This window comes from Crocodylus siamensis, chromosome 1 (assembly GCF_052110815.1).
Source record: "Crocodylus siamensis isolate JL-2025a chromosome 1, ASM5211081v1, whole genome shotgun sequence".
Classification (NCBI taxonomy): Eukaryota; Metazoa; Chordata; order Crocodylia; family Crocodylidae; genus Crocodylus; species Crocodylus siamensis.
The window spans coordinates 255487477-255515469 of record NC_143395.1 but is presented as its reverse complement, the minus strand read 5'-3'; the positions used below and the strand labels follow the sequence as shown (position 1 = coordinate 255515469).

The following is a 27993-nucleotide window of genomic DNA, read 5'->3' as shown; positions in this document are numbered from 1 at the left end:
GTTTTGGCCACAAGAGCTTCCTGGTGCAGAAAACAGTAGGTCACCAGCACCTCAGGGTTTTCTTGCTTGACTTTGTTTAAAAACCATTTCACTTTCCCTGTCATAGAGGCCACCCAGTCAGTGCAGACATTCAAGCAGCTTCTCCATTCTAGTTCTCCCTCCTCAAGATAGGTCATTGTCACCCTGAATATTTTGTTTCCAGTTGTGTTACTGGTAGCTGCTTGCAAAATATATATATATACACACACACACATTATACCATCTCCATCAATGTACCCATTGTTAGCCAAGAGCTGAGCGTGACCACTGATGTCTTTTTACTCATCAAGCAGCAAAGCAAATTTTCCACTTAATTTTATTTTTTCTTGAACAACAGCTTCAATGTCAGCAGACATATCATCATTGCAGCTACTTATCATATTATCTGAAAGGTGAACCTTTGCGGTTCCATTGACTGCATCTGAGCCAAACATTACTCTCAAAATACTGATAAAATTAAAGATTCTCCAATTGTATGTTGCTTTTTTGTATTTGCAACAAGCTCAGAGATCAAGTAGCTTGCCTCCAGCACTTTATCAGATGCCATTACACTCTTTCACCATTCGCACTTTGTTTTTTATATTGAATGTTGAAATGCTTGAAAAAAATCTCTGTCCGTGTTGGCAAGAGATGGGTGTTTGGTTGTAAGATGTTGTTTCAATTTACTTGGCACCATGGTATGGTTTGAAAGTTTCTCCTCATACACAAGATGTAGTGGAAGAGGAAAAGTTGGTTCACTGGTAAACAAAAATCCACAATGCAAATAATTCTCAAAGTAGTGTCAGCTTTCCTTTTTGATTTCTTCATGCTCATGTTCACCTTTGTCAGTGCAAGTGAATTTGGAGGAATCAGAATCTTGTCTTTTCAAATATTTATCCATTTTCCATTTTATATTCAAAATTCACCACTGTAAGTGCACGCTCCATGAATACTCCACTCAACACGATTTTTTTTACCACATACAAAGTCATTAGAGCATAGCATGACTTACTGTCTCACGTCTGTATGCCGGAACAGCAACATGACACAATATGCTTTGGTTCCAAACGGGTTTTTTTATAAACAATATCTTTCATTTATTCATTTATTTATTTTTCTAATATATGACTTTTTTCCAAAATCCCATGGCACACGTGTTCATTTCTGATGGCACACTGTTGTGCTGTGGCACACAGGCTGGGAAACACTGGTCTAATGTGTAACTTCAGCCAAAGCCATAAGGATGGTTCAGACTTTCAAGTACTTGGAAATTGGGAGTCCCTGGTGATCATTACTTAGATTTTCTGTTCTTCAGTTTTTCCATCTGTAAAATGGAAATGACACTATTTCCTTGCCTAACCAGGTTGTTTTGAGGATAAATACATTAAATACTATGAGACGCTCCCCTGTAACTGTGACAGGTGCTATACAAGTACTTAAGGTAAAAAAAAAATGGGGAACTATTATTTAGTCTCCCCTTCCTTGTATGCTTTGAGGGTGAGATCTATAATTAGGCTGAGGATACATGAGTATAAGAATGAAGATAATTAGACTTACTGAGTAGATTGCATGATATGATGATTAGGCAGAGTATATACTTGTGTGTGGGCATGTTTGTGTTCATGTTGTGTTCAAACTATTATTGAAGTACCTTCTTAAAGAAAATGAATTTGAAAATGGACTGAGGTTTAGAGGGTAAATATAGGACACCTGGAATCAGGTGGCACTTAGAACTGGGGGACTTTAAAAATGAAGTTATGGGTGATGGAAAATATTTGTGTACTCAGGTCAAATTCAGTACAGCAAAAAAAATGTTTGGAGAAAACCGAATGTTTCGTTTCAATATTTTTATATACAAAATGCTTCAATCTTTCATTTTTAAATTGCCAAACTTTAATTAAAAAAAAACAAAACAGCTTAAACTCAAAGAAAAATGCAACATCTCATTTGGGATAATGCAGCATCCCATTTGGGGTTAAACAAAATGTTTTGGTTTCCCCCCAAAATATTTTCCCTTTTACTTTACCAAGAAAACAGAAGAAAATGTTTTGGGCTGTCTCCAAATGAAACTTTCCCCCTCAAATTCTGGTTTAGCCAGAAAACTGCAAACACACTTTTTTCTCATATTTCGGGCATAAAAGACAATATGAAAAAAGATAGATGGTGACGGTCCAGACATAGGTGTGTTAGCCTATAAGTTGTGTTGACTGAAGATGGCAAGCAAATGGGAGAAAAGAGATGTAAAGGAGCTAAGTTGGGCAGAAAGGAGCTAAGATGGGGCTGTTGTTAAAAGTTAAAACAGTAATCTGAATATTTTACTGGGGATGAAAAATGTTGACATGATAAGAAAAAATCTGCATGATACATTTCTGTGAAAATATATTTCCCTGTATTGCCCCTGATGTCAGAGAAGTATACTGTAACTGAGTAGCAAACAATGCAAGTAACCGGATCAGACAAGCTAAAGTATTTCTTTTAGAGGGGCACTGAGCACCCTCTAGTGACAACAATCATTGCAACTGAAAAGAGTCAGCGGCGCTCAATCTAGTTCTCATTCCATTCAAAGCAATGAGGCTCAAACAAGTAATGCATTGCACACCTCTTAAGAAGTGGTGTGTCCCAATTCACTCAGCACACTGCACGACTCCATTATAAGCCATTTCTTGGCTTGTAAAAATGCAATATTTGCATTTGGGAAAGTGTCAGAGGGAGGATGACCTGTTATTCCTCTCCCTGTTGTGGTTTAAAATAGAAAATAAAGCAAAAAAAAAACACCCAAAGTTTTGATACAAAGCTGAAGAGAAAACAATGCTTTTCAAAGCAAATATAGGCATAATTCTACAATGGTGGAGAATAGGACGAGGAAACTGATGGAAAACCTGAAAAGCAGAGAAAATAAGCTGCAATATAAAACCTTTTCCTTGCACTGGGATGCTTAGGTGCTGCTTAACCTTGATGCATTAATTAGCCAGATTCTTGTATACTTATTCCCCTGGAAAAGTACCTTATCCCAGGAGTTAACTTCAGTGCAACTATTCCTGGACTGATGCCCATTCAGTGAGAGTAAAGGTGAGAATTTTGCCTTTATTTTAAAGGAAACACTGCTCCTATTCTGATAGATAGACAGATACTTTCTGCATGATGTTTACCAGTCGGATGTTAATCTGAGGATGGGGAAAAAGGCAGAAAAATTCTTCAGAGAGGTTTTCTGAATATCTTGGAGGAGGTACTGCCTTCTACTGTAAGACATATAGATAGATGAATCACTTCCTCTGATTTGCAAGTGATACTCTATTAATACTAGATAGATAGATAGATAGATAGATATGACCCTTCTGCTGGGAACCAAACCCAAGCAACAAGGGCCGGGTTCAGTTCTGGAGCTCTAAATATATTTTACCTTGGCTCAAGCCCCCACTCAGACTACCTGGGAAACAATAAATGAATTGCTAGTGTCCCACAAAAAAAAACCTCCTTACAAGCAGTGTAAACACAAAAGACATATTTATTACAGAAAACAGAGAAAAACACCAAATGCAATTTAAAACACTACTAACTACAGAGCAAAATCTATAGGTGGCACCCTCTTGCAGATGCTTCACCCATACCCAAGCAGTCTGGGACTTGGGGGTCCCCAACAGGTAGTTCTGGGGTCCTGCATCCCTATACCTGCCTTCAGAAATGGGCAGGAGAGGGGGGCCCACACCAGAGAGTCCTATGAGCTGCTCCTAGGGTTCACTGGACTGTGGAGAGTTGCTCGATAGCATGCCTTCTTCTGTGTTGCAAGGAGCTCCATTGCTCCTGGAGACGTGGTAGAGTGCCAACCTCCACTTCCACATGGTGGCTTTGAGGGGTTAACCATAGTTTCTGTCAGCATAGCACACCTCAAGTTGCAATCCCAGTTTACTGGGCAGAAAACTGTAAGATAATTAAAAGGAAAGGTCAGGCCTATCTTGCTGAGCCTGAATTGGGCAGCAAAACGCCAGCCAAGCCTATACTGCACTAAGGCCTGGATAGACAACAAGTAGTGCCAGGTCTCATCCTGGCTCAAACCGTGCCAGGCTTCACATGAGCCCAAAAATGCCAGCCAAACATATGGCTGGGATTCAGCCACACAGCCAGGCTGAAATGCAATACCTGTAAAAGAACAAAAAGGCATATGGCTGCAGCCTGGATATCCAGTCTCAGCTATATCACTGTACTGAGACAATACAATTACAAAACAGAGGGATCAGCAACTGCCAAGACCCATTCCTGGGAAGTTTGCTCCAGAGATTAATAGCCCCATGACATTAACCTACTTAAGAAAAAAAAAGAAAGGGAGGAAATAGGAGTCTCAAACTCTTGAGACAGACTTTCTGTCCTTGTAACTGTAAATCCATAGCTTTTGCTTGCCTCTCCAGTAAAGAGAAGGGGAGGCCTGCCTCTCCCCCCAAGGAGCAGGTTTTCTGGCTCCCAGTTCAGCTGTGCAGCATTTAGCAGCCCTAGGAGAAAAAGCTAGAAACCTTAGGAGTTGCTCTTATATACCTGGTGTGACATCACCCTAGCCTTGCCCAATTAGTGAGTGCTACGCACCAGCCTCTTTCTCACTCACCTACCTGGAGGATCTTCTGCTACCTCTGGCCAATGAGGCCAGAGGGTTTTACATATTTTTCCCAGATACAGGGCCCAGCTTGCCATGTGCTGTGGATGTGGCCAGAACAATAGGAGCCATCTTGCCTACATAAAACACACACACACATGCAAAAACACAATACGCAACCCAGTGTGTGTGTGGGGGGGGGCTTATATAAAAATAAATCAATAAATAGAAAATTGTATTAATAGAGTCTCACTTGCAAATACACACACACACACACACACACACACACACACTTGATTTGCAAGTGATACTCTGTAAGCCCACCCCCCCACACACACATATGTGGCAGGCTGGCCAGTGTATATATATACACGCACATACACACACACGCACTCTTGATTTGCAAGAGATACTCTGTTAATACAATTTCTATTTATTGATTTATTTTTATATAAGCCCCCCCCCCCCTCACACACACACATGTGGCAGGCTGGTCAGTGGACTCACCAGCAGCCCAGATTGTTAACTTGAGCGCAAAATGGCTCAGGCCAGTTCCTGGAGCATTTCCACCAATGAGGAGGAGACAGGAGGCAAGCTTGTCCAGCCCTGACCCAGGGGCAGGGTGAAGAATTGGACCTGAGGGAGAACTAACCCTTCAGGCATTCCTATTGGTCCATTTTCAATTGGGATGGAGCTTCCAGAAGGAATAAAAGCCCATGTGCCCAGCACCTGGAGAGCTGATGGGGAGGGATGATGAAGACAGGGCTTGTGAAGAGCTGGTAGAGCTGACCAGTGGGGCCAAGGAGTCGCCCCAGAAGCGCCCCAGAAGATTCCACCACCTAGCAGAGAGCAGCAAGGGTCTGTGTCCCCAGCCCGGCCACAGAGGGAGCCATGGCACTGGTGCACAGATTGGTGCATGGAGGATCCGGGAATGGACGAGACCCCGGCAACTGCACAAGGCAGCGCGGGTCTCCAACACTGCACGAGGCAGGGGCAACAGTGCACAGTTTTATATATATGTAAGCTCTTAATGTATAAGTGATACTCTGTTAGTACAATTTTATATATATTTTTTTTTATATAACCCCCCACACTGGGCTGTGTATTACGTTTATATATGTGTGTGTGTGTGTGCATGCGCACACGTGCGTGCATGTGCATGTGTGTGTATAAAATTGTGTTAAAAGAGGACATACTTGCAAATCAGAGGAAGTGATTCTTCCATGCAATTCAGCACCAATGAGGTCTCACCTGGAGTCCTGTGTCCAGTTCTGGGACCCCACACTTCAAGAAGAATGTGGATAGTTTGGAAAGAGTCTAGTGGAGAACAACAAAAATAATCAGAACCCTTCAAGACTTTTGAAGAAAGGCTGAAAGAGCAAGGGTTACTTAGTCTGCAGAAGTGAAGACTGAGGGGGCATTTGATAACAGTCTTCAAATACCTGAAGAGCAATTACAAAGAGGATGGAGATGGTCTTTTTCTCTGCAGCTGTAGGGGATAGGACTAGGAGCAATAGCATCAAGCTGCAACAAGGGAAATTTAAGTTGGAGATTAGGAGGAACTTCCTGACCATGAGGGTGTTCAAGCATTGGACTAAGGCTACTTAGAGAAGTAATGGGATCTTCTTGCTTGAAAACGTTCAGAAGCTGGTTAGACAAACATCTGGGCTGGGCTGGTTTAGTCAGGTATAACCCCTCCTTGATCAGAGAGCTGGATTAGATGACCTTGTGAGGTCCCTTCAGACCTACTTTCTTATGATTCCTAGAATTCCTATGATAAACACAGTTGATGATTATACCCTCTTTCAACTTCCACCAGATGCTGAGTGGGATTTCCCCCAGCACAGACAGAGTGTAAATCTGCTGGAGAATATACCTCTTCATGACAGCTCAGTGTAGGGGTAGGCCAGGGGTAAGGCAGTGAGAACAGAGTGCATTGCATTAAGGAAATTCTGTGCATTGGTATGGTTCAAAATAAGTCCTGGGTTTTAAGATGTAAATTAGAACAACCAGGCCACATCCAGATGAGTGCAGCTGCGTGGTATGTGGCACCTCAGACATGTCTGCAGCACCGCACACCATACCTTCAGGTGTTCTCTGCATTGCAAGGTAGTAGTGCATAGTGGCAGGGTGGGTGTTCGAACCTGAGAGATCCCGGGGTCAGAAAAACCTGTGCAAAAAAAAGGTGGGGCAGCACATGTGGGGGCAGTGCACCCCTCAAAAATGGAGCTTGGTCTGCCAGAGCTACACTGTGGTTGCCAGCCAGGCTCTGAGCAGCAGGATCACCACGGCTGCAGCTCCACGTGGCCCCCAGGACCGCAGGTAAAGTTGCTGGGGCCAGCCCAGTGCTGGCCCCAGCCTCCCCTACCCCACCCTGAGTAATTTGCTGCATGCCAGAGGGTGTGTGGCATGGGCATTCCTCAGGGAAAAGCAGCAGCAGCACAAGTTGTTCTGCTGCTGCTTGTTCCTAGGGAATAAAACATCCATGCTCATCTGTATGCAGCCCTAGAGGTTGCTCTAACACAGTGGGGGTCAACCTTTTGAGCAAGCAGGCCACAAATTAACCCTACACCCTCCTCAAATATCACTCTGATTCCCTTCCCCTGCTGCTTTGCTTTCTTCTTCCAGTCCTGTGCTCCCTGTTTGATCTGCTGCTTTGCTTTTTCTTTTTTTTTTGCTTTTTCCCTGCCCAGTTTGCTGCTTTCTGCTTCTTGCCCTATATGCCTCTGTGCTGTTTGTCCCGCTTGTGGCACCTGTGCCACAGGTTGGCTGCCCCTCCTTTAATTTATGGCAGGGTGATTTTGGCCCTCAGAGCAGCTCAGAATTGAAAAAGTGGCAAAAAACACTCCTGTAATATACAGCATACAATCTACCCTCTTTTTGAGGAAGCTCTGTATCTAGTGGTGCAGAGCACTAGAAGTTGACTATAGGTTGGGAGTGGAAGGACAGAGAGAGCAGCTGTACCTGGAGTCTTAATCCAGCTGGGCATACCTACAAAGGGGTTCAGAGGGACTACAACTAGTATTTCAGACTGAAGTACCAGGCATGAGAGGGCTGGCCTAGCCTCCTCCTGAGCTATGGGGATGGATGTTTTTATCCCCATGAACCCACAATTAGTCCCCTATGAAAAACCATTTATGTGAGCTTTCTTGTTGTGAGGAAGGAGATTATCACTCTTTGCGAACAGATTTACTGGCACTTTCTTCTGAGTCAGTTAAAACAGTGAATTAGGGAGAGGAAGTCCTGCTTGAGAGTTTGGTGAAAACTTGATAAGAATATATTTTCCCCTCACACACAAAGTCTGAGTTTAGTTTGGCCAAACTTTATAAAAAACTCTCCTAGCTACATTTAATCAAAATACTAAGCTTTTTAAATAATGAAAGGTGTATTTAACTGAATGACACAAATGCATATAGGGTGGTATGATAGATGTGCCATGCACTGACATTAAAAAAATCCCTATCTTTATTAAAATCTATATCCAAAAAACCCCCCCAATGACATGAGAACTAGTTTTATTCATTATTACTATTTGTATGTAGTCTGGTTCTACTTTAAATGTATTTTTTACATGTACTTGCTACTTCTGGTGAGAAAAAGGGGCTTCATTTCTTTTTTTATCCAGATTATATTAATTTGTATATACCAAGAACTTGTTACTGGTTGCCATTTTCAAAAGCTGTGCTGAGTCATTATCTTTATAGACCCCATACACATGATCCATATGCGTTTAAGAGGGAATTATTTATATGTAATGGGACACTATCAACTTGAAAGTACATTTTCTCCAAGCAAAAAAAGTATTTATGATATTGACAATAGTTAAGCATATTGAAAAGGAAGGGACTTTAAAGATCTAATTTACCAGTCACTTTCTGTTCTGTTTATTTTATGCATTTGATGGGATAATGGGTAAGGAAAAGTAATTAAGTTAGTCATTTTTGTTTACTGATTTATACCCCAATCCAGTAACTGACACCAAAGAGTACACCCTGGGGAATTATGCAATTATGTGCCCGCACAATTTTGCACATAAAAGGCATGCCCGTGCATAATCACATAATTTTATGATGGCAAGCTCTGTGCTTTCACCTCTGTGAGGCTCCCAGCACTCCAGGTGGGAGCCCCATGATGTGGAGGCACAGAGCTGCATGACTGGACAGCTGGGCACATGGTGAGGGGAGCTCCTGCCTGCAGGTGGGAGGGGTGGCATGGAGTTTGTGGGCATGGGGTGTGTGTTGGTGAGTGTGGGATTTGTGGGTGGGTATGGGCCTCACACCCTCAGTCTGGGCGGGCTCCATGCCTCTGCATGGGGCTTCCAGCACTCCATCTGGAAGCTACATGTGCAGACAAGTAGAAGCCCTCCTGACCTGATGATGTGTGGCTCCATGCCTCCATGTGCAGCTTCCGCTGAAGTGCTAGAAGCCCCACATAGAGGCATGGAGCCTGCCTGGCTGAATGATGCATGGACAAGGAGACGCGCACCATTAGACTGGGCAGGAAGCCGCACATGAAGGCACAGAGTCGCATGCCATCAGGCTGGGTGGGCTCCTGCTTGCCCCTGCACACGGCTTCCCACTGGAGTACTGGAAACCTCACACAGAAGCATAGAGCCTGCCCAGCCTAACGGCATGTGGCTCCTGGTCCATGCACTATTGGGCCGGGCTGGCTGGCTCTGTGCCTTCCAGTACTCCAGCAGGAAGCCGTGCATGGAGGCATGGAGCCTGCCCAGCCCAATGGTGCACGGTTTCTGCTTGCAGTGCTGTGATCTGCATATGCTGGCACGGATCCAGCCTGATCTGGTTTGAAGGCCTGCACTAGTGGGCCAGGCCAGCTGTGCCAGCACATTCAGGGCCTGGGTCTTAGCCAGAGCTGCACGCCACAAGGGGCTCTGCCTGCCACAGCTATGAGCACCCCAAAGGCCCACTGCCGTAGCTGACCTGGGCTGTGCACCCTGGGGAGGGATGTAGGATGGTGGGGCTCACACCACCTACAAAACCAAACCACACACACCCACACCCACACCCCATCACAATTCCCCTCACAAACATTTCCAAGCATATTCCCATACCCATACTGCCCCACAAACCCCTCCCCCCCACACACAACTACAACCTCCTTCATAGCCCCTCCACCAGCTCCACACCTGTCTACAACCCCCCACATACACCCATACCCCTCACACCTTCACAAACCCCTCCCACACATAAATCCCCACACCTACCCCTGAACCATAAAATACCTAAATATATTTCTAAAGAAGGTACAAATAATGTCATATTTATTTTATTTTAATTTGTAAAAAAAAAAAAAAAAAAAAGTAATTCATTTTGCACAATTTAGATTTTTTTCTGCACATAATTTTCAATTTTCTGAGCATAATTCCCTGAATGGGAGTGCTCTGTCCACAGGGCTCAACCAGTGCACAATCTTTGCATGATTTCAGCCTTTGTTTTCTGGAGCTTTATGGAGTAACAATTAAGTCAACAGCAAAGCTCCCACTAAACCTGAGGGGCACATGCCCTGGCCCTTGTGTTAGAAAGACTAGCTTTCAAAAACTCCAGGAAAATGTTTATTTTAAAACATCTGTTTAACATAATTTCCTTACTCTTTCCCTTCCCTTTCTTTCAACTGTGGGACACTCTCTGCTAGATTTATACTTTTATAAAAGCTTGTTTTCACACAACTTACATTTAAGGTATGCTTGAAAATAAAAGCACCCTTTTCACTTAACAAGAAATTCAGCTACTTATCATCATCTCCATACGGTTGGGTGATAGTTTAGCTAGTGGATAGAGGAGGTGCTATTTTGCTACTGTTAATGCTTTGCAATGACCCACATCAAGATAAGCTTTATGTAGATACGGTCTTTAAATTGGCTGGCTTTACTCACTAATAGAGAGGTAGTTAGCCCTGTTAGTCTGGAGTCAGGCAGAAGATAGGGCAGGGTGGCATCTTAGCAGGGGTGATGTGTAGGGGGTGCACGCGGGTGCACATGCACCCCCTGAGCGTAGCGGTGCACCCCCTATAAAAAGGCACCACTGACAGTGTCAGCGGCACCTGTGGGCAGTTGCTGCTCACCACCCCACCACTGACACCACTACCAGCAGCATCTGCAGATGGTTGCCAACCCCTGGTTGGCACTTGCCAACCCCCACCTCCCTGCCACCAACAGCGCCTGCGGTGTCTGCTGGAGCTGCCCTGCCTACCACTGCCACTCTCTCACTGCTGCTGTGCCCCACCCCCAAGCTACAGGGACCACGTTTGGGTGGCCTAAGCCCCATTAGCCCTGGCCTTCTGCCACTTATAGAGATAGGTGTCCATTGCCCCTCTTTAAATACCTTTGAAGTACACCCCCCCCCACAAAACTGTTTATGTCTTTAAGTTAATAGCAGCCCATTCAAGTTAATTGCTAGTCATTCCAGAGACAAACCTGTCAGGCTGTGTGCTCTGACTGGCCACTTCACTGGCAGAAGAGCAGCAATGCATCTTGGAAGGGCTATGTGTGTAAATGGTTGTGCTACTCCTGTTTTGATCCAAGTTAAAACACAGGACAAATAGAACTGCCTCAAATGAGATGTCTGCTTACAACCTTAGGAACTACCTGGTTTAGAGAGGCATGAACTTTCATAGGCAAGAAGTCATTTAGTCAAACAATTCTGGTCCTGCCACCCTAACTTACTTTCTGCCTTACTCACTGCTCATGTCTGACTCTGTTGAGAAGATTTTCAGGAGCTTAAGTTACCCTTTGACCAATAAGAATTCAAATAATTTTAACATGTTGTATTTTAATTTATTGTATAGTATCCACTGTCCGCATATTAAGAAATACCTATCTTTCTGCTTAATGAGTACAGTTATACAAAAAAAGAAAGCTGTTATGGTCTGTGATATTTTTATAAAACTGAGGGCCACAGAGCCTGAGACAAGGGGTATTGTACAAATGATTTCTGGTAGGACTAAAGAGATTTAAGGGTGGTAGTGCAATTTAGGATTACATGAAAAGAGCGATATAAAACAGACATATTAAGATATATTTAGAGATGATTATCTGCATGCTCTGCTATAAATGTAGACATTATTCTGATCAACCGTTGATCAGGGAGCATGAGGATAAAAACCTGCTGTGGCTTTTAGTGCCCCCACAGTGCAGGCACTACGGGCTCAGTTCTGGCTTCCTGGTCAGGTTGGGCCCAGAACAGCATTCTTGGTTATTCTCTCTGACAGCAATCTGAACATGATGGACTGCAGAACACATAAAGGGTAGGTTTTTCATTAAATGTTAAAATATATTCCCATAATGGTGCATTCTCATATTCATTGTATATCAAATTCAAGACATGAATAGTATTTTAAGATATCAATTGTATTTTAAATTGCAAATAATTTATGTGGTTTAGAAATGTCTTAGGGTGCATACAAGCATTATATTTTTGCTGGTGGAATCACAGTTCCACAAGCAGAAATCCTAAGTTTACAAGTGTTCAAATAACTTCTACCAGACCAAAAATGGCAGGTGCAATAGCAACTTCTCCCATTTCCAACAAGGTAGAGTTTCTACCAGAGAAACAAATGCTTGTACATCCACCTCTCTGAGAGAAGACTCCACACTGCTGCCTGGCATTCCAGCACACATTGTTCTGCCCCTCCACCCGCCAATCTCTAGAGAGACAGTCTGTGATTTAGCTAGGGACTACTGATCCAGCTGAGCATAGAACAAACCCCACCTCCTGTCAGCTTTGGGTTTGGGAAAGTCCAGGTCTGGAGCTGTCTAGCTGACAACCATCCAACTTGAAGCAGGTGGGAAAAACTCATCCTGTAGGACCCAGACTGGTCCATCCTGCCTCTACCATTCCTAGATCCCCCAATCTATCCCCCTTCCCAAGGCCGTGGACACAGACCTGAAAGACCAGTCTATGTTGTGGGGAAAACAGTGGGCTCCTTTCCCAGCAAAGACAGTGTGTACACTGTTTGGGTATGGGAGAGGGTAGGGACCCAGATCTGCCAGACTCCACCCCTGTACCCAAACAGTATAGGTAAAGCCCCAATAGGAACATAGTCCACCAACCCCCATCCTCTTGCGACATGGACTGACCTGATCTGGCCACTGCTAGGAACAGAGGCCCCATACCCACTCCTCAAGGCAGCACCCAATGCACCAGCACCCAACTTCAACCCACCAGGACCTAAATCATCAGCACCTGACCATGACCAGGTTCACCCAACCTGCTCTGGAAATGGGTCTGTCAGCTGATTTCATAGGTGAAGCTGACAGGCTTGAAAAGACAGCAGACACACTCTGCTGTTTTAAAGCCTGACAGCTTAGAGGGAGGAAGGGGTTGTTATGAGGTAGAGGGAGGTAGTCCCCTGGGGTGGCCAGTAAATCGGCCCAGATCTGTGCCCTTGATTGGTGTGAGTTGTCTCCAGGCAGACAAGAGAGCCTGAAAAGCACGTTGGGACTGTGCAGTGGGACTCCCCAGCAATCTGCAGAGCACCCAGCTGGGCTCCATAACACTTGTACAGTGTTCTACCAATAAGGTTTTCAAATGTTCAAATTAAACTGCTACACTTCTAGTGGTTCATTTGAATGCTTGCATGCACCCTTAACTGTATATTTTTAGGTCAGTATTTATATTTTAAAACGATGTGCAATACATATTCTTCTTCTTATGTCTCTACACCACATTTGACCATTTTGTTACACATTCTTGTATTTGCTTACTGTGCTTTGTGAGATCTTTCATTGTACGTGTGCCTTCAAGCAGCGAACATTGCAGCAGGTGTTGCATAGTTTGTGGCTGTGTGCCAGTCACAGGTGGTTGAACCAATGTTATAGCCCCACTTTTTATTACTTCCTTGGAGTGTCCAACTCCTGTGCATAGGCAGTCAAGACATCACCATATTTGCAATGACTCATCAGCCCCTGGTGGTAAGTATGCAGCCACTGGAATATCCATTTTTTCACTGTCAGGTATTTTTTTAGTCTCTTGTTCTGCATACATAGTCATGTCTCCTTGAGTGTAGCATCAAGCGTTTGGGTATTAGCGAGGAATCTCCTGTTTGACTTTGGTTGTTTGTGTGCTACAGGATCGTTGTACAGTGGATGTCTTACATCTTTAGTTTGTCTTGATCCCTCTATCCTGATGGCTACTGCTCCTCTGTCAGGAAGAGCAATGCCAGCCAGCAGGTACACACTGTTTAGGCTGGTAGGCTTCAGACATCCTGTGATGCATCAGCAGTTATTATTCAGAATGGGGTCAAGGTGCTTAGCATATAGGCATCTCCCCCATACAAGGCATGCATACTTGGCAGATGAGAAGCTGAGAGCTAAAGCGGTGGTTCAGATGGTTGTGGGGCTAGCTTCCCATTTTGAGTTGGTGAGCTTATGTAAAATGTTGTTATGAATGCTCACCTTCACTTTTGTCTTCATGATGTGATCTTTGTCTGAGAGGGTTCAATCAAGGGTGACTCCAATGTAAATTGAATTTGGACAGTGGGATAATGGGGTCCCAAACCATGTAATGGTGGCCTCATTGTTTTTCAGATGCAAGGCACATACTTGCATTTTCACTGGGTTGGCATGTAATTGGTTTTCAATGTAGTATGAGGTTAGGCCAATTAGTGCCTTGCTTAGGGATTTTTTGATATGGTCAAAGCAAGTGTTTTGGGCTGTTATGCACAGGTCATCTGCATAGATGAAACATTTTGTTTCCAAATTGATTGGTTGGTCATTTGTATAGAAGTTATATAGCAGCAGTGCAAGTACGCTTCCTTGGGGGAGGCCATTTATCTGTTGCTTTCATCTGGTTTGCTTTGAATCCAGTTTGACAAAAAAAAATCTGTTTTTGAGCAGGGTTCATATCAGCTTTGTAAGGCGCAGATCTTCTGTCATTTCCAGGGTCTTGTGGAGAAGTCATTAGTGCTTAACTGTACCATAAACGGCTGATAGGTCAGTGAACACAGCTCCAGTGATTTGACATCTTTCAAAACTGTCTTCAATTTGTTGAGTTAGATTGTACAGATGGCTTGTTGTTGATTTTCCAGGGTGAAAGCCACCTTGTTCAAGGATTAGGTGTTTACCCACATATGGGGCAGGCCAGTTCAGTATCAGTTATTCATACAGTTTGTACGTGGGGCATAGCAAAGAGATAGGTCTGGAGCTCAGATAGACATTTAGGACCTGCAATAAATTAAGCATTTTTCTGTCCTGGATTTTTTTTTTACCCCCTTTTAAAACTTAATCTTCTAAATTACTTTGTAGATGCAGACAGAAGTGATGATTATTGCCTGATCTGGCCACAGAAAGTGGTCTTTAGCCATGACCAAACACAAGTGCGTGGCTGCTAAGATTGCCAACTCTGTTTGAATCTATTCTGGGAGGTTTCTAGAATGCCAACGTGCCCACAACACAACATAAACGCACCCACATGCTTGTGTATGTCAGTTACGGATTACAGTGAGTAGAGTTCACTTCAGGAAGGCAAGTGCACATCACTATTACATTTTTAAAACCCACTGGACTACTGTATACATCCAATTTAACACTTAATATTTATTTTAATGAATGCCTTTTCATTTTTCTCCCAGGTTACTCTCAGCAGTCTCCTGGAGATTTATATGTAATTCCTGGAGACTCCAAGGCAATCCTGCAGGGCTGGCAACCTTAACAGCTGCAAACAGCTTAAAAATTGGGTGAAAATATGAACCCTCATTGCATGAGGAGTCAGACGAAGACATTTCAAAACATAGCATCCTCTGTCTGCACTGCCTCCCAGCCTCAAGCTGTTTTCAGAATGGCAGGATGGGAAAGGGACTGGAGGGAGTTCAGTCTTGTTTTTTTTAACCCCCACTAGAAGGTGGGGCAGGGGTATTGGAGATGCGGGGGAGCTCCAATTCACCCATCCAACCCTCCAGCACCAGCTGGGGAACCCCTAGAACAAGCTCCTTCTGCTATCTTTCCTCCTTCCCATTCTGAAACCAAGACAGGCTGGGAGAGAGGAGGGGCCATTGCTAAGGGAAACTGACTGCAGACTTGCAGCCACCAGATAGATTCTCCACCCACCAGGAAGCAACAGTGAACTTCTGTTTGGTCCAGATGATAGTTGTAACTCAGAACACTTCCTGCAAAACATTCTCAGTTATAGCAGGGAACTTGTCTGCACCCTTAAGTGCATGCTAAATAGTTTCATAGTTTCTAGGGTTGGAAGGGACCTGAGTAGATCATCTAGTCTGACCCCCTGCCATGGCAGGAAAGATTACTGGGGTCAAACAACTGCAGCAAGGTGTTCATCTAACCTCCTCTTAAAGACCCCCTGGGTAGGAGCCAGCACCACTTCTCTTGGAAGTTGGTTCCAGATCCTAGCCGCCCTGACTGTGAAGTAGCACCTCCTGATATCCAACCTAAACCTGCCCTCTGCCAGCTTGTGACTGTTATTCCTGGTCACTCCTGGCAATGCTCGGGGGAACAGGGACTCCCCCAATGCCTGCTGGTCCCCTCTGACTAGTTTGTAACAGGCCACTAGATCCCACCTCAGCCTTCTCTTCTGGAGGCTGAACAGGTTCAGGTCCCATAGCCTGTCCTCATAGGGCCTGCCCTGCTGCCCCCGATCATGTGAGTGGTCCTCCTCTGGACCCTCTCCATGTTGTCCACATCCCTCTTGAAGTGCGGCGCCCAGAACTGGACGCAGTACTCCAGCTGCGGCCTGACCAGTGCTGCATAGAGGGGGAGGATCACCTCCTTGGACCTGCTCGCGATGCATCTGTGGATGCATGACAAGGTACGGTTGGCCTTCCTGACTGCATCCCCACACTGCCGGCCCATGTTCATCTTGTAGTCAACGATGACTCCAAGATCCTTTTCTGCCTCTGTACTGACGAGAAGGGAATTCCCCAACCTGTAGGTATGGTGCCAGTTGTTCCTCCCGAGGTGCATCACTTTGCACTTGTTGGTGTTAAATCCCATCCTATTCTCATCTACCCACCCCTGTAACCTGTCTAGGTCCGATTGTAGCCTATTGCTCCCTTCTAGCATGTCCACATCCCCCCCACATCTTAGTGTCATCAGAAAATTTGAACAGGGTGCTTTTTACCCCCTCGTCCAAGTCACTGATGAAGATGTTGAACAGTGAGGACCCGAGGACCGAGCCCTGCGGAACCCCACCGTCCACATCCCTCCACGTTGAAAATGACCCATCCACCACCACTCTCTGGGTGCGGCCCTCCAGCCAGTTGGCGACCCAATTGACTGTGTGTTGACTGTGTGGGTGTCAACACCACAGTCCCCCAGTTTCTTAATGAGAACAGGGTGAGAGACAGTGTCGAATGCCTTCTGAAAGTCCAGGAAGACTATGTCCACTGCTACCACTGCATCTAATGATTTGGTAATCTGATCATAGAAGGCTACCAGGTTGGTCTGGCAGGACCTGCCACTGATGAACCCGTGTTGGTTGCCCCTAAGCATGAAATGTTAAATACATGCTTAAGTGTTTTGCTATTCTTAGGCTTATAGTTTCAGTTTGAATGTAAATGAAAACTTCCATAGAATTTTGCCAGTTTAACTTAGAAATGTCTGGTGAATTCAGGTGTCTAAATGAGGTTTGTGGCTCCGTTGTAGGCAGGGACGATACGTAGGGGATGCATGCAGGTGCACATGCACCCCCCTGAGTGTGGCAGTGCACCCCCTGCAAAAAGGCACCACCGACACTGCCGGTGGTGCCTGCAGGCAGTCACTGCTCGCCACCCTGCCGCCAGTCCATGATCACCGCTGTGGTTGGTCGCCTACTTCTGGTCAGCACTCATCACCCCCTCGCTCCACACCAGCGACGCTGGCAGCATTTGTGGGAGCTCCACGCTTACTGCCACCAAGCTCCTACTGCTGCGCACCTGCCACCAACACCACAGCCATGCCCCCTTAGCCGCCGGGGGTACATGCCATTCTTGCTCATAGGGCCAATTAGAATTACTGTTTGGACATAGCTGACTAAGCTCTGCCCAAGTCCCATTTAAGGATTTAAAGGACCAATCTGTATCGAGTCCTTTGTAAAGTCCTTGTTGAAGGGCTTTGTCAATTTAAAACTGCAAAGTGGCTTACACATGATCTCTACAACAGTGAGGTACCTAGACTCCTGGTAGCCCCAGGTGAACTTTTAGTATGGGCCCTCCTTTGCCAGAGATAATAATAATAATAATTGGAGAACAGAAAAAAAATACTATTTTTGGGCCCCCTTTCTGTCCAGGCCCTGGGTGGCCCCCCCAGTTCACCCATGCCTGTGTCCAGGTCTGCAAATATATATAGTAGAAGAATAGAGCTATGTCACCTGTCTCGTACATCCAAAAAGAATGCAGAATTCAAGAGATCTGAGGAGATGCAAAATGAGTTAGAGTGAGATCGGTATTAATGCATGTTGTTAAATGATTGTATGAGGAGACCTCTTTAGACACATTATATAATGCTTTGAAAATTTCTAGAAATAAAAGTCCCAATATTCTGGATGTCTTGGACATTGTTTGGAAATGAAATGGCAAGAAATCAACATCCCTGTGAAATACACGTACTGTAAATTGCTCCCTTTTCTTATTATTCATAATGAAAATAGGAAAGTTACCATAATTTTCCTACTCCAAACAGGCACAGTAATGAAACTGATACAAATTACAAAGATATACGAGAATACAATTACATTGGACTACATATATAAAGTAACTCATTGAAATAGTATATCATCCCATCACAGAGCTAAATCTGAACTATTCTAAAGTGACCAGCAGTTATCACTGTGTGGGTATTACACTTAACCCTTGTGTATTCTTTTTGCCACATCCACCATCCTATTGGCTTCACCTTTTTACTGTTACTGCTTTCTTACAAGTAGTTTTGAAGCAAAATATATAATTTATCAGAAGCCGAGTCTGCAAATAAGTAATAAAAGGCAAGTGAGAAATACTGGAAGGAAAATGGGTCTCTGTATGAATTTCTTAGACTGAATAACAAAAGCAAAACTAAATCTGTCAGCTGACTCATCCCTGTGTCAATGCAAAGGACAAGTCAGGGAGGCAGGGCAGGGCAATCAGGGTTTCAGTAACCACTACCTAAATTTGAAGGTGCCAGGGGCTTAATCAGCTCTAACCACTGGTTAGGGATTAATTGGGGCAGAGGTACAGCTTGGCAACACATCACCATTCTCCCCAAAAGCCTGACCTAGATCACTCTTAAACCTATTTAATAATTTTCAAGTATGCTTTAGTGGGCAAATCCTGTTCCCACTTCACAGTTTAGTTAGCAGAGGAGCAGAAATCATGTGCCAAGCAATGAAGGGGCTGGGAGGTTGCAGTAGTTTCTATTGCTTTTTTTCTCCTTTTCCACATAGGTATAATGAACAGTAGGTTACTGTGATCACACTCCTGTCAGGCTTCTCCTGTAACAAAAGTTCTTTTTTTAAATTCATCAGTGGTGCATTCAATCTTAAGCCTTCCCAACCTGTCAAAAATTGCCAGCAACACAATGCTTGTGATGAACACTAAGGGGTGGGAACCACCTTTCTTTTTCAGTTTCTGTGTAGCAGTTTGCACTGTGCTATCCCAGTTGATGATGTTGGTACAGCAATACTAATATAAGGGTATTAATAAGTAGTAGTAATAATAATAACAAAGCAACATCTTTTTTATTGAGAGGGAATTGCCAGGGAAATTGATTTCAGTTTCAGAGACTGGTAAAGAAAGAGAGAAATAGGATGGAAATATTAACGTTTATTATGGACATGGGGGTCTCTTTTGAAAGCTTAAATTATTTCACAGTCTCTTTTCCTCACTGAGGAAGAGGTAGCAAAAATAAATCATGAATTCCAATTCATCTGTGTCTTAGTTAATAATAATATATTATTAATAATAATGTCTTAATAATATAGTAGGTCAGGTCAGCTAAAAGCTGTTAATAGCTCAAATGTCTATGAAGTTAGTAGACAAATTCAAAGACGGCATAAGCAGGTTACATGTAAGTGATGTTAGTGGAATTAAATGCAGTTGCACCAAATCTGACTTTGGCCCTAAATTGGTAAGTCCCCAAGGGATAGCCTATGTGAAACGATCTCGAATTTGGCTCGTTTCATCTGACATCTGTATCCTGCTTCAGTGTGGCATGTTATACTTAGTGCACATCAGATCACACCTGCCTAAGCTGTCATAGGCAATTGACTTTTTTGTTAAAAAAATCTTGTAGTTGCATATCATCAAGAAAAACAACTTTGTTTTTAGGACCTCTTATCTCTTTGCTCCCAAATATCCTGTTTCTTCGAGTTGCAGTAGCCAGGACCAATAGAAACCTCTTCCTGCCATTGGCTGACTTCATTTCCCAGAGTTAGCACAATCTCATCCGCTCTAAACAACCTCATCAAAACTTCTTTCTGGTCAGAGCGAAGCAATAATTTTTATTAACAATTATTAACGATCAATAATCTTGATCGCATTATGGCAAGCACTATTAAGGTAAGAAAGGGGTATATTTCTATTAAACCTTTTTTTTTTAATAATATGTTCTTTGGTTTCCTTTATCAACATAGATAAGTTAGAATTGGGCAACACCCCCACTGCCACAATAGAGGACAACAAGATTTCCTCTGTACTGCCTAGTAAATTTCCTTTTTCCTACTGCAACCATCCGCAAGGCTTAAAAACTTCAAACTCGGAAAAAAATTGGGTTTTTTAAATTCACTGTTCAGTGCTGTGGATTGCATATGCAAAACCCTTTTATGAGAGCTTCTGAAATTTCTTGTAGGTATCATTTATGGATGTGTACATGGACTGCCATAAGGGGATAGGGTGTTCGCTGAAAGGAAAATAGTTTCCTCCGATTGCTAACCTTTTGGATACAGGGACACAAATATTTGCAAAAGGGAATGAAGAGATACCGGCTCTTATTTTTCTGGGTTTTTCTTTTTGTTGCTGTTGTTTGGTTGATTGGTTTTTTAATTTTTTTGCATCATGCAGCTGTTACCACTTTGTTTTTTTCTGGAAATTCTGTACTGATATTTCAGGATTTTTCTCAAATGTTATTTTAGTGGTAGCGGCAATCTGATTGATGTGTTCTTTCTGTCTATTTTTTGGACAATAAAAACCTGTCATTGGTACATAATTAATCTTTATGAGTAAGTGTTATTTTTAAAAGTTGTTTAAAAGACTGCTTTTCTGGGTTTTGGCAGTTTCATTGCTCAGATAGCTCTATCTATCTATCTATCTATTTAGTTTTTGCTTCTGAATATGTTGCAATAGACATCAGTTACAGATATAGCAATAGCTGTGATTAACTGCAGAAGAAAACTAACTGTAGCTAAATGCTTGATGACAATGAAATCATTTTTATGAGAAGTGCAAAAGTACATATACAATAAGAACTCTACATCATTATGTTTTTTGCAGATACTGAATCCAGATATTTAATTGCTTCATGATATTATGTTTTTTTAATACTTTTCCAATTAGGTCAAAGATTTTTCTGGATGATATAGAACAATATAGCAGCAATGATGAACTCTTAAATAGTTTAATTAAAGTTTGATTCCTGGATAACTTCTGCTTAGCTGCTTAGTTTTTAAAAGTCATTTGGCATTCTTTTTATAATATGAAAATCTTAATAGAAGACAATTTGAGGGGTATATATATTTTTAAAATCCTTATTGTCTTGTAATCTCAGAGTTTACAAGCGTATCTTGATAGAGATCAAAATCTAACTCTACTTGGCCAGTGCCTGTCATGTGCTGAATACCTCCTGTAACAGCTGAATTCCCATTGACTTCACTGGCAATTTAAAAGTACCCAAGCATCTGTCAGGAAACACTCAGCACTTTGCAGGATCTGGCCTGAGATGAAAATGTTGAGGTTCCTAGAGTAAGGCTCAGCGAGACTAAGAGAAAATGCTGTGTATTAAGTAAGCAATACTGTGTGTCTCTTTTAATCAGAGAGAGGTACTTTGCCTGTTAAGCTGAAGTCAGGCAGAAGGCAGGGTAGATCTAGACCTCACAGACTAACTGAAACTCTTAAGCAAAACATCCTACTGATGTTAGTGGGAAATTCTGCTTAACAACTGATGGTCCAATATTTCTAGATGCAGTAAAGGTTTTCTGATTTGGCATGATTTATATTTCTATATTTTTATAGGTGTAGTATGGTAGATCCTTAACAGCTAGTATAATACTGTTATATATTTCTTACTGCCTTCAACCTTAACAAAAAGAACAATTAGCTTCGTGTTACACCACATTTCCTTAATGCAAGTTTCAACAGAGATAGCAAGGTCTCAAGGGTGCAATAGTTTGTGGATTTTTGTCTCCTCATTTTGGGTCAATCGCTGTGGTGCAAGTTTTGTGTAATTAAGGCCTAAGGATTTTAGATTTAGTCAACTGGAAAGGCCTTAGTTCTAAAACCAGAATTTAATTTATGCAAGTGCAAAATGGAAATCAGCTGGGGAGAAATTATAACTGTTTTGTTCTCAAGACTCAGGAAGTATCTAACATGAAGATGGTTTTCAGTCCCAAGAGATTCAAGTCCTGTTCTAGATAAACAGAGCAGTCATTTGATTGAGAGAGAGATCAGCAACTAAATTTCCTGTTTGCTTGCTTAAAATGAGTCTGCGTTTTTCTTAAGCAATGGTATAATATAATTTCTCACTTCGGGGCCATTTCAAAATGATGGTCCAGATCCTCAGCTGGTGGAAAGCAGCATTGCTCACTTAGTGGCTACACCAGCTAAAGCCCTGCGCCAAACCTTAAAAGCCTTGTTAAGAATCCAGATTGGATCTGTGTATGAGATGCCCATTCTTCTCCACAGGAGCCTTGCATATTCAGCAGCAGTGAGAATCTGCCCTGGAATACTGAGTTTTGATTTTTAACAGGGTACAAATTGCTACTGATATATATGTACATGTTGGTACACTTTCAGTATAACTGACTGATCACTTTTTAGCATGCTAAACCTGCAATCACTTCTACACTTTCATGCTTATTTTTAAACACAGAAGTAGTCTCACTATCAGGACTAATTGGTGTATTTATAGATAAACATTTGACTTATAAATGTCAGAATTTGTGGGATCAGGACCAGTGTTACAAATATGGTATCACTATCATTTTTGTAAGTCTCAGCTACGTGGTTACCTTTGTGTATTCTAACTTTAGAGTACCTCATAATAACTTTCCCCATGATGATGTAGAAAGTGGAGTGTTTGATGGTTCACCCAAAGCCTGGTTGGTAAAGCTCAGGAGATTCAACAGCTTTTGCAAGAAAGTCTCGAACAGCTTGCTAGCTAGAGTTGGTATCTATGGAGAATGGCTACTCCAAAGATTGGAAAAGACAACTCTGTCTTTTCCCCAGACTTCTGGATAATTTAGTGACCTTTCGCTATATATATACTCTAAGAAAACTAAATTGGCTCAGGCCCGCAGTCCCTCTATAGTCCACAATAGTGGCCAGTAGCAGCTGTTTTAGAGGACGATGAAGAAAATCCCACAATGGAACATTATGGAATAATCTGACCATAGGAAAAGTTTCTTTCTAAACTTCATAATTCAGCAGTTTGTTTACGCCAATTTAATTCTAATGTATTGATCTTATCCATCTGATGTAACTGGATGCTCTCATTATTCATGTTTAAATGTTTTTAGTATTCTGAGGGCAAACTGCTCTTCCAAGCAGTGTAAGGTATCTTAACAATAAGGACAGCAAATGCAAGGAAGCAACATCTTGTTCTGACATAAATTGTATCCTAAAGGTGTGTGCAGGGTGTACAGAACACTGTGTACAAAAAAATGAAGGCTATAGAATAAACACAGAACCATTGACTATAGGCTTCTTGGCAGGCTAAACACACACACACACACACACACACACACACACACACACACACACACACACACACACACACACACACACACACACACACACACACACACACACCCCCTCCCTCCCTCCCTCCCCCAGAGCCAGCCAAATACATCTATTTTTATTTTTTAGAATGTCTTGGAGAAATAATTTAATCTTACCTTGTGGCTGGAATAAATATACTTGAATCTCCTTTTATAATCTTACCCTGCAACGCAGGAAGGAATGTAAACTGAAAAAAAGTCTTCAATTGAAATTTTAATTGCATACCTGGCAGCTGGCTCTGTTACTTAGCATGCCTTCCAGGGCAATTAGTTATTTTATATAATAAAATCCATTCTGTTTGTAATCTACATTTTATAATGGCTTATCAATTACAATTGTGGATAGTTCTTTTCACCTAATCTACCTGTAAGCATATATATTGGTGCTTTTTATTAGTAGTTTCCTTTGTGTGATTGGCCTGGGAGCTGTGCTTTGTAAGATAAAATGTCTACATGCATGATATAGGAATTTGGAATACTTGAGGTTATCGTGGCTGGAGTTATGAATTCTGCAGATCACCGCAGAGTGTGGGTGTGCTGATTACATCAGTCTATATAATGCAAGATCCTTTCATAAGAAATTTTAGTCTGAACACTTCTGTATAATACTGTTACTTTTCCTTCACTCTCTTTTTTGAAAGCAAGATACTGGAATATTTTCAAAACCAAGCAAAAACTGAAGGCAGTTTAAAAACTTGCTGACGTTCTGTGGAAAGCTTAAAGAAAGATTCTGTTTGGAGATGGGTACGATTACATTACAGCACTCATAATTTATACAGTATTCTGTATTTCTGTTCCTTGCATTAAAGCAAGATATATAAAAATGTATTCTTCATGTAGGACACAATCCAACAAAGCACTCAAGCATGTGCTTAAAGTTTAAGCAGATGAATGATCCTATTGACTTCAAGGATCCACCTGCTTAGAATTAAATAAATGCCAAAGGGCCTTGCTGAATCCAGTCCTAACAGACGAACAAGAACAGAATCAGGGCCTTGGAGCCCTTAGCTCTGAACCTGTGCACCACAGTTCAGACAAATTTCCCACTGATTTAAATGAGAGCTTTTATCAAATAAGGGCTGCAGACCGGGATCATAATTATTTCCAGATCAAACAATGATGTTGCCATAAACATAAATTCATTACATGAAGCAACTAGGAAAAAACATAAGTCTTTACAAAAGGGAAGGGTGTGGGGAGGCACAGCCTTAGCCCTCCAGGTGATTTCTTCCTGCTTACACCAAAGGCTGAATTTGATCTGGAGATTCTGTTTCCCTCAAAATGATTCAACCAGTAAAGAACAAGGGATGAAAAATGCCTAGTTTTTGGGTTGTATTTTTTAACAGAAACTAAGATAAGAATAATGTTTTCCAAGAATTCTGAGAGACAACAGCTCCTTAAACAGTAATATTAATAGAATTAAACATCCTGAGCCCACAAGGGCTTGCCTGCTGACAGATCATATGGAAACACTTTTAAGAAATGCTTAGACAACAGATTGTTTTTCCAAAGTGACAATTCAGAATCCAGTAAATATGTATAATATTAATATATGATTCTATTCATTTAAAATTGATTACTCCATTTTGCTTTCTAAAACAACCCAGCAGAATAGTTTTAGAAAGTCCGTTTCATGAAAAGAAAGAACTTCACTCATATTATCAGTTTTAACAAACTAGCATTTAAATAGTGAGGTATATTGGTTCTATTTTAAAACTCAGTGAAGTCAATACAAATTTTACCATTGACTGCAATTGGTTTTGGATATGCCTACTGTTAGTTTATTGAAAAGCAACTTCCTTTAGTGGACAAAATTGTGGTGGAGTTATTTACACTAATGAAAAGATACATGTTAATTGACCGACAAAATTAACATGTAAATGGCTTAATTTATTGTTTTTGTATTTTATATCGCTAATATTTGTGGAATGCTGATTGTGTTCATTGTGCAGAATGCAAAGGAGAACATGAGACCTGCTCTCAGGGCTTTATATATTCAGTTGCTGCATTCTAGACCAAAATATGGAATATATCTGCATGATATCAGGCCTTGGTTAGATATTATAAATAAGCCTTTTTTTTTATTAGATAAATGCCCCATTTGTCACTTTTTATTTTCCTAGTTAAGGGAAAAATTGTATAATTCCATAGTAAACCCTTTGGGTTGGGTGAAGAAAAGAGAAGTTGTCAGATGTTTAAGTAAGATTCATCTTGCAAATCAATAGTAAATGGAAGTTCCCTTCCCACAAGGATCTGTCTTTTCATGATGATTTTTAATAGTCCCTTCCCTCCTGCCATGTATGAATCCTAGGTAAAGAGTTTGTGGTTTTTATTATGTAAATGCCTATCCCATTGGGAAATTAAATGAAAATTACTTATTTCATGTAAATCATGAAATAGTTATTAGTTAATCATGACTTTTGATTACTATTGGGTTAAAACCAATAAGCAATACATGAAAGATTCTATATTGATTCTGGCAGGTATTGTGCTATAGGTGTAGCCACTGTCACTAGTGAAATACTGGAACAATTACTGACATAATATTAATTAACTGCTAAAGGTTCAAAGGGTCATGTGTAAGGAGCATGATTTTGTACAAGATACATCATGCCAACTTTTAAATAGATTTTTAGATAGACTTTGGAAATTAGTGGTTGGAGGGAATGCATATCTATAATGGCTCAAATGTATCTGTAGATTAATTCAGTTGATGAGGAAAGGTGAGACTCAGCTGATGAAAACTGATTTACACTAGCTAACAATATGATCCATTAAAAATTTATTACATATGCATAGCTAGTTAAGCAGTGATTTATGGAAAAGAGAGATGCATAACAAATCACAATATCTAAGTGTGTTCATCCCAAGAAGGGAGAACATAGGACAGGGTATAACTCTTAACATATGATCCTCTATATAAGATATGAGAGAGAATCCATATGAGATCTGTGGGGAGAAGCCACAAATTCTGATTCCCTGTCCTCTTCCTTATACACTAGAAACCATAGTAAAGGGGATCTTCTGACCATTCAATATTTACAGTTTTGTTGAAAGGAACAAATGATGGAGTTTAAACTCTCTTTGGAAAATGATTTGTAAATACAGTGAGATCACACAGGACTTTTAAAAGCCTTGTTCTTCAGAGCTGAAAAACATCTTTTTTTAGACTATATGTTTATTACCTTGATAAACAGTAAAATGCTGCCACAGCAATTACCTTGATGATAAAGTGTCTGTAGACAGATACTTCCTGTGTTCATTTCCTACCCTGATAACTCGCCAAATCAGGGAGTACCAATACAGGAAGTGCTTTCAATAGGAACTTCCTATCTACTAATATCTAATTCATTAAAAGGAACTAACCACTTAATGTTCAATATGAAGGTAATTTTTACCTATTCTGTTTAAACATAAACCATTATATATCAGACTTGCTGATGTGAAATAAACAGGATCACAGGAACTTTTGTATTTGACTATGAGTTTTGGTATATTGCAGTAGTGGATAAGATGATCTCAGTATATTGAATATCAGGATGTTTAAAAAGTGCTTTGGAATTCCTTGAGGGAAAAATAAACTGTGTCCTGTGGTAGTCATATTGTGCATTAGAGGAAGACTAGATTTTATTTAATTTTGTAATCTCCTAGAGTAGAGATCTTCCGTCTTTTAAAATTGATGGGCAAAAGTTCTTTAAAGTGTATTATGGAGAGCAATCTTTCATTGGCACAAAAATGGACTAAATGATCTAATAAGCCTTGTTTCCCTGATGTCTGTGATTCTACCGATTTATTATGGAAAGAGGAGTGTGGGACAGCCCCGTTGCTAATAATGTCATCCTTATGGAATGCCTTTTGTAGGACAATAGTGTCCGCATATGGAGAGGAGTGGATTCGTCTCAAGACAGGTGGACTGAATAAGGAACAATGGAGACTTGGCAGGAACACTTCTTGGATTACCTTCTTATGTTCATCTCTGCTACCCACTTAACATCAAATTAACATCTCTACTACCCTCTTAACAAGATAGGCTTGTCCAATATATTGTTGAGGGCATGGTCCAGTATATTATTGAGTCATGGGTACCAAGAGTAATCTGATATGCAAGATGCATTCATTTGAGCTGATTAGGGAAACTGCCTCATTGTTCAGACAAACAGAACTATGACTGACTTATAAGTCTGGACTTCTGGTGGGGAAAAGAGAAACATGGACCAAGGGAAACAGAAATAAAGGCATACAAACTCAAATAGTCATAATAAAAGTTGGGTAACTGTTTTCAGACACATGAATAGAACGGACAAGGCTTTGATAACATAGGATAAAATTCTGACCACATGGAAGTTAATGGGAGCCTGGCCATTGATTTCAATGCAGCCAGGACTTTGTCCAAACTATTCAGGGGGCTGGGATTTGGAACTTGCTTCCTGTCTTTGATGAGATGCTGGTCATTGTTCTTTCAATGACTTCATTGACTTCAGT

At 41.7% G+C, this 27993-nt stretch overlaps 1 protein-coding gene across 4 annotated transcripts in view; it reads left to right on the top strand.

Moving 5' to 3' along the window:
• ERG (ETS transcription factor ERG) overlaps positions 1 to 27993 on the top strand; it is a 240033-nt gene that overhangs the window by 125173 nt on the left and 86867 nt on the right. The window contains exon 1 of one of the 4 annotated variants that reach the window (XM_090060796.1): positions 19951 to 20080. The exons of the other annotated variants lie outside the window; for them this stretch is intronic. Coding sequence (XP_089916922.1) covers positions 20063 to 20080 — 18 coding nt within the window. The 5' untranslated portion in view covers positions 19951 to 20062. Of the gene's footprint in view, positions 1 to 19950; positions 20081 to 27993 lie in introns of those variants that run through there. 4 annotated transcript variants of the gene reach the window in all.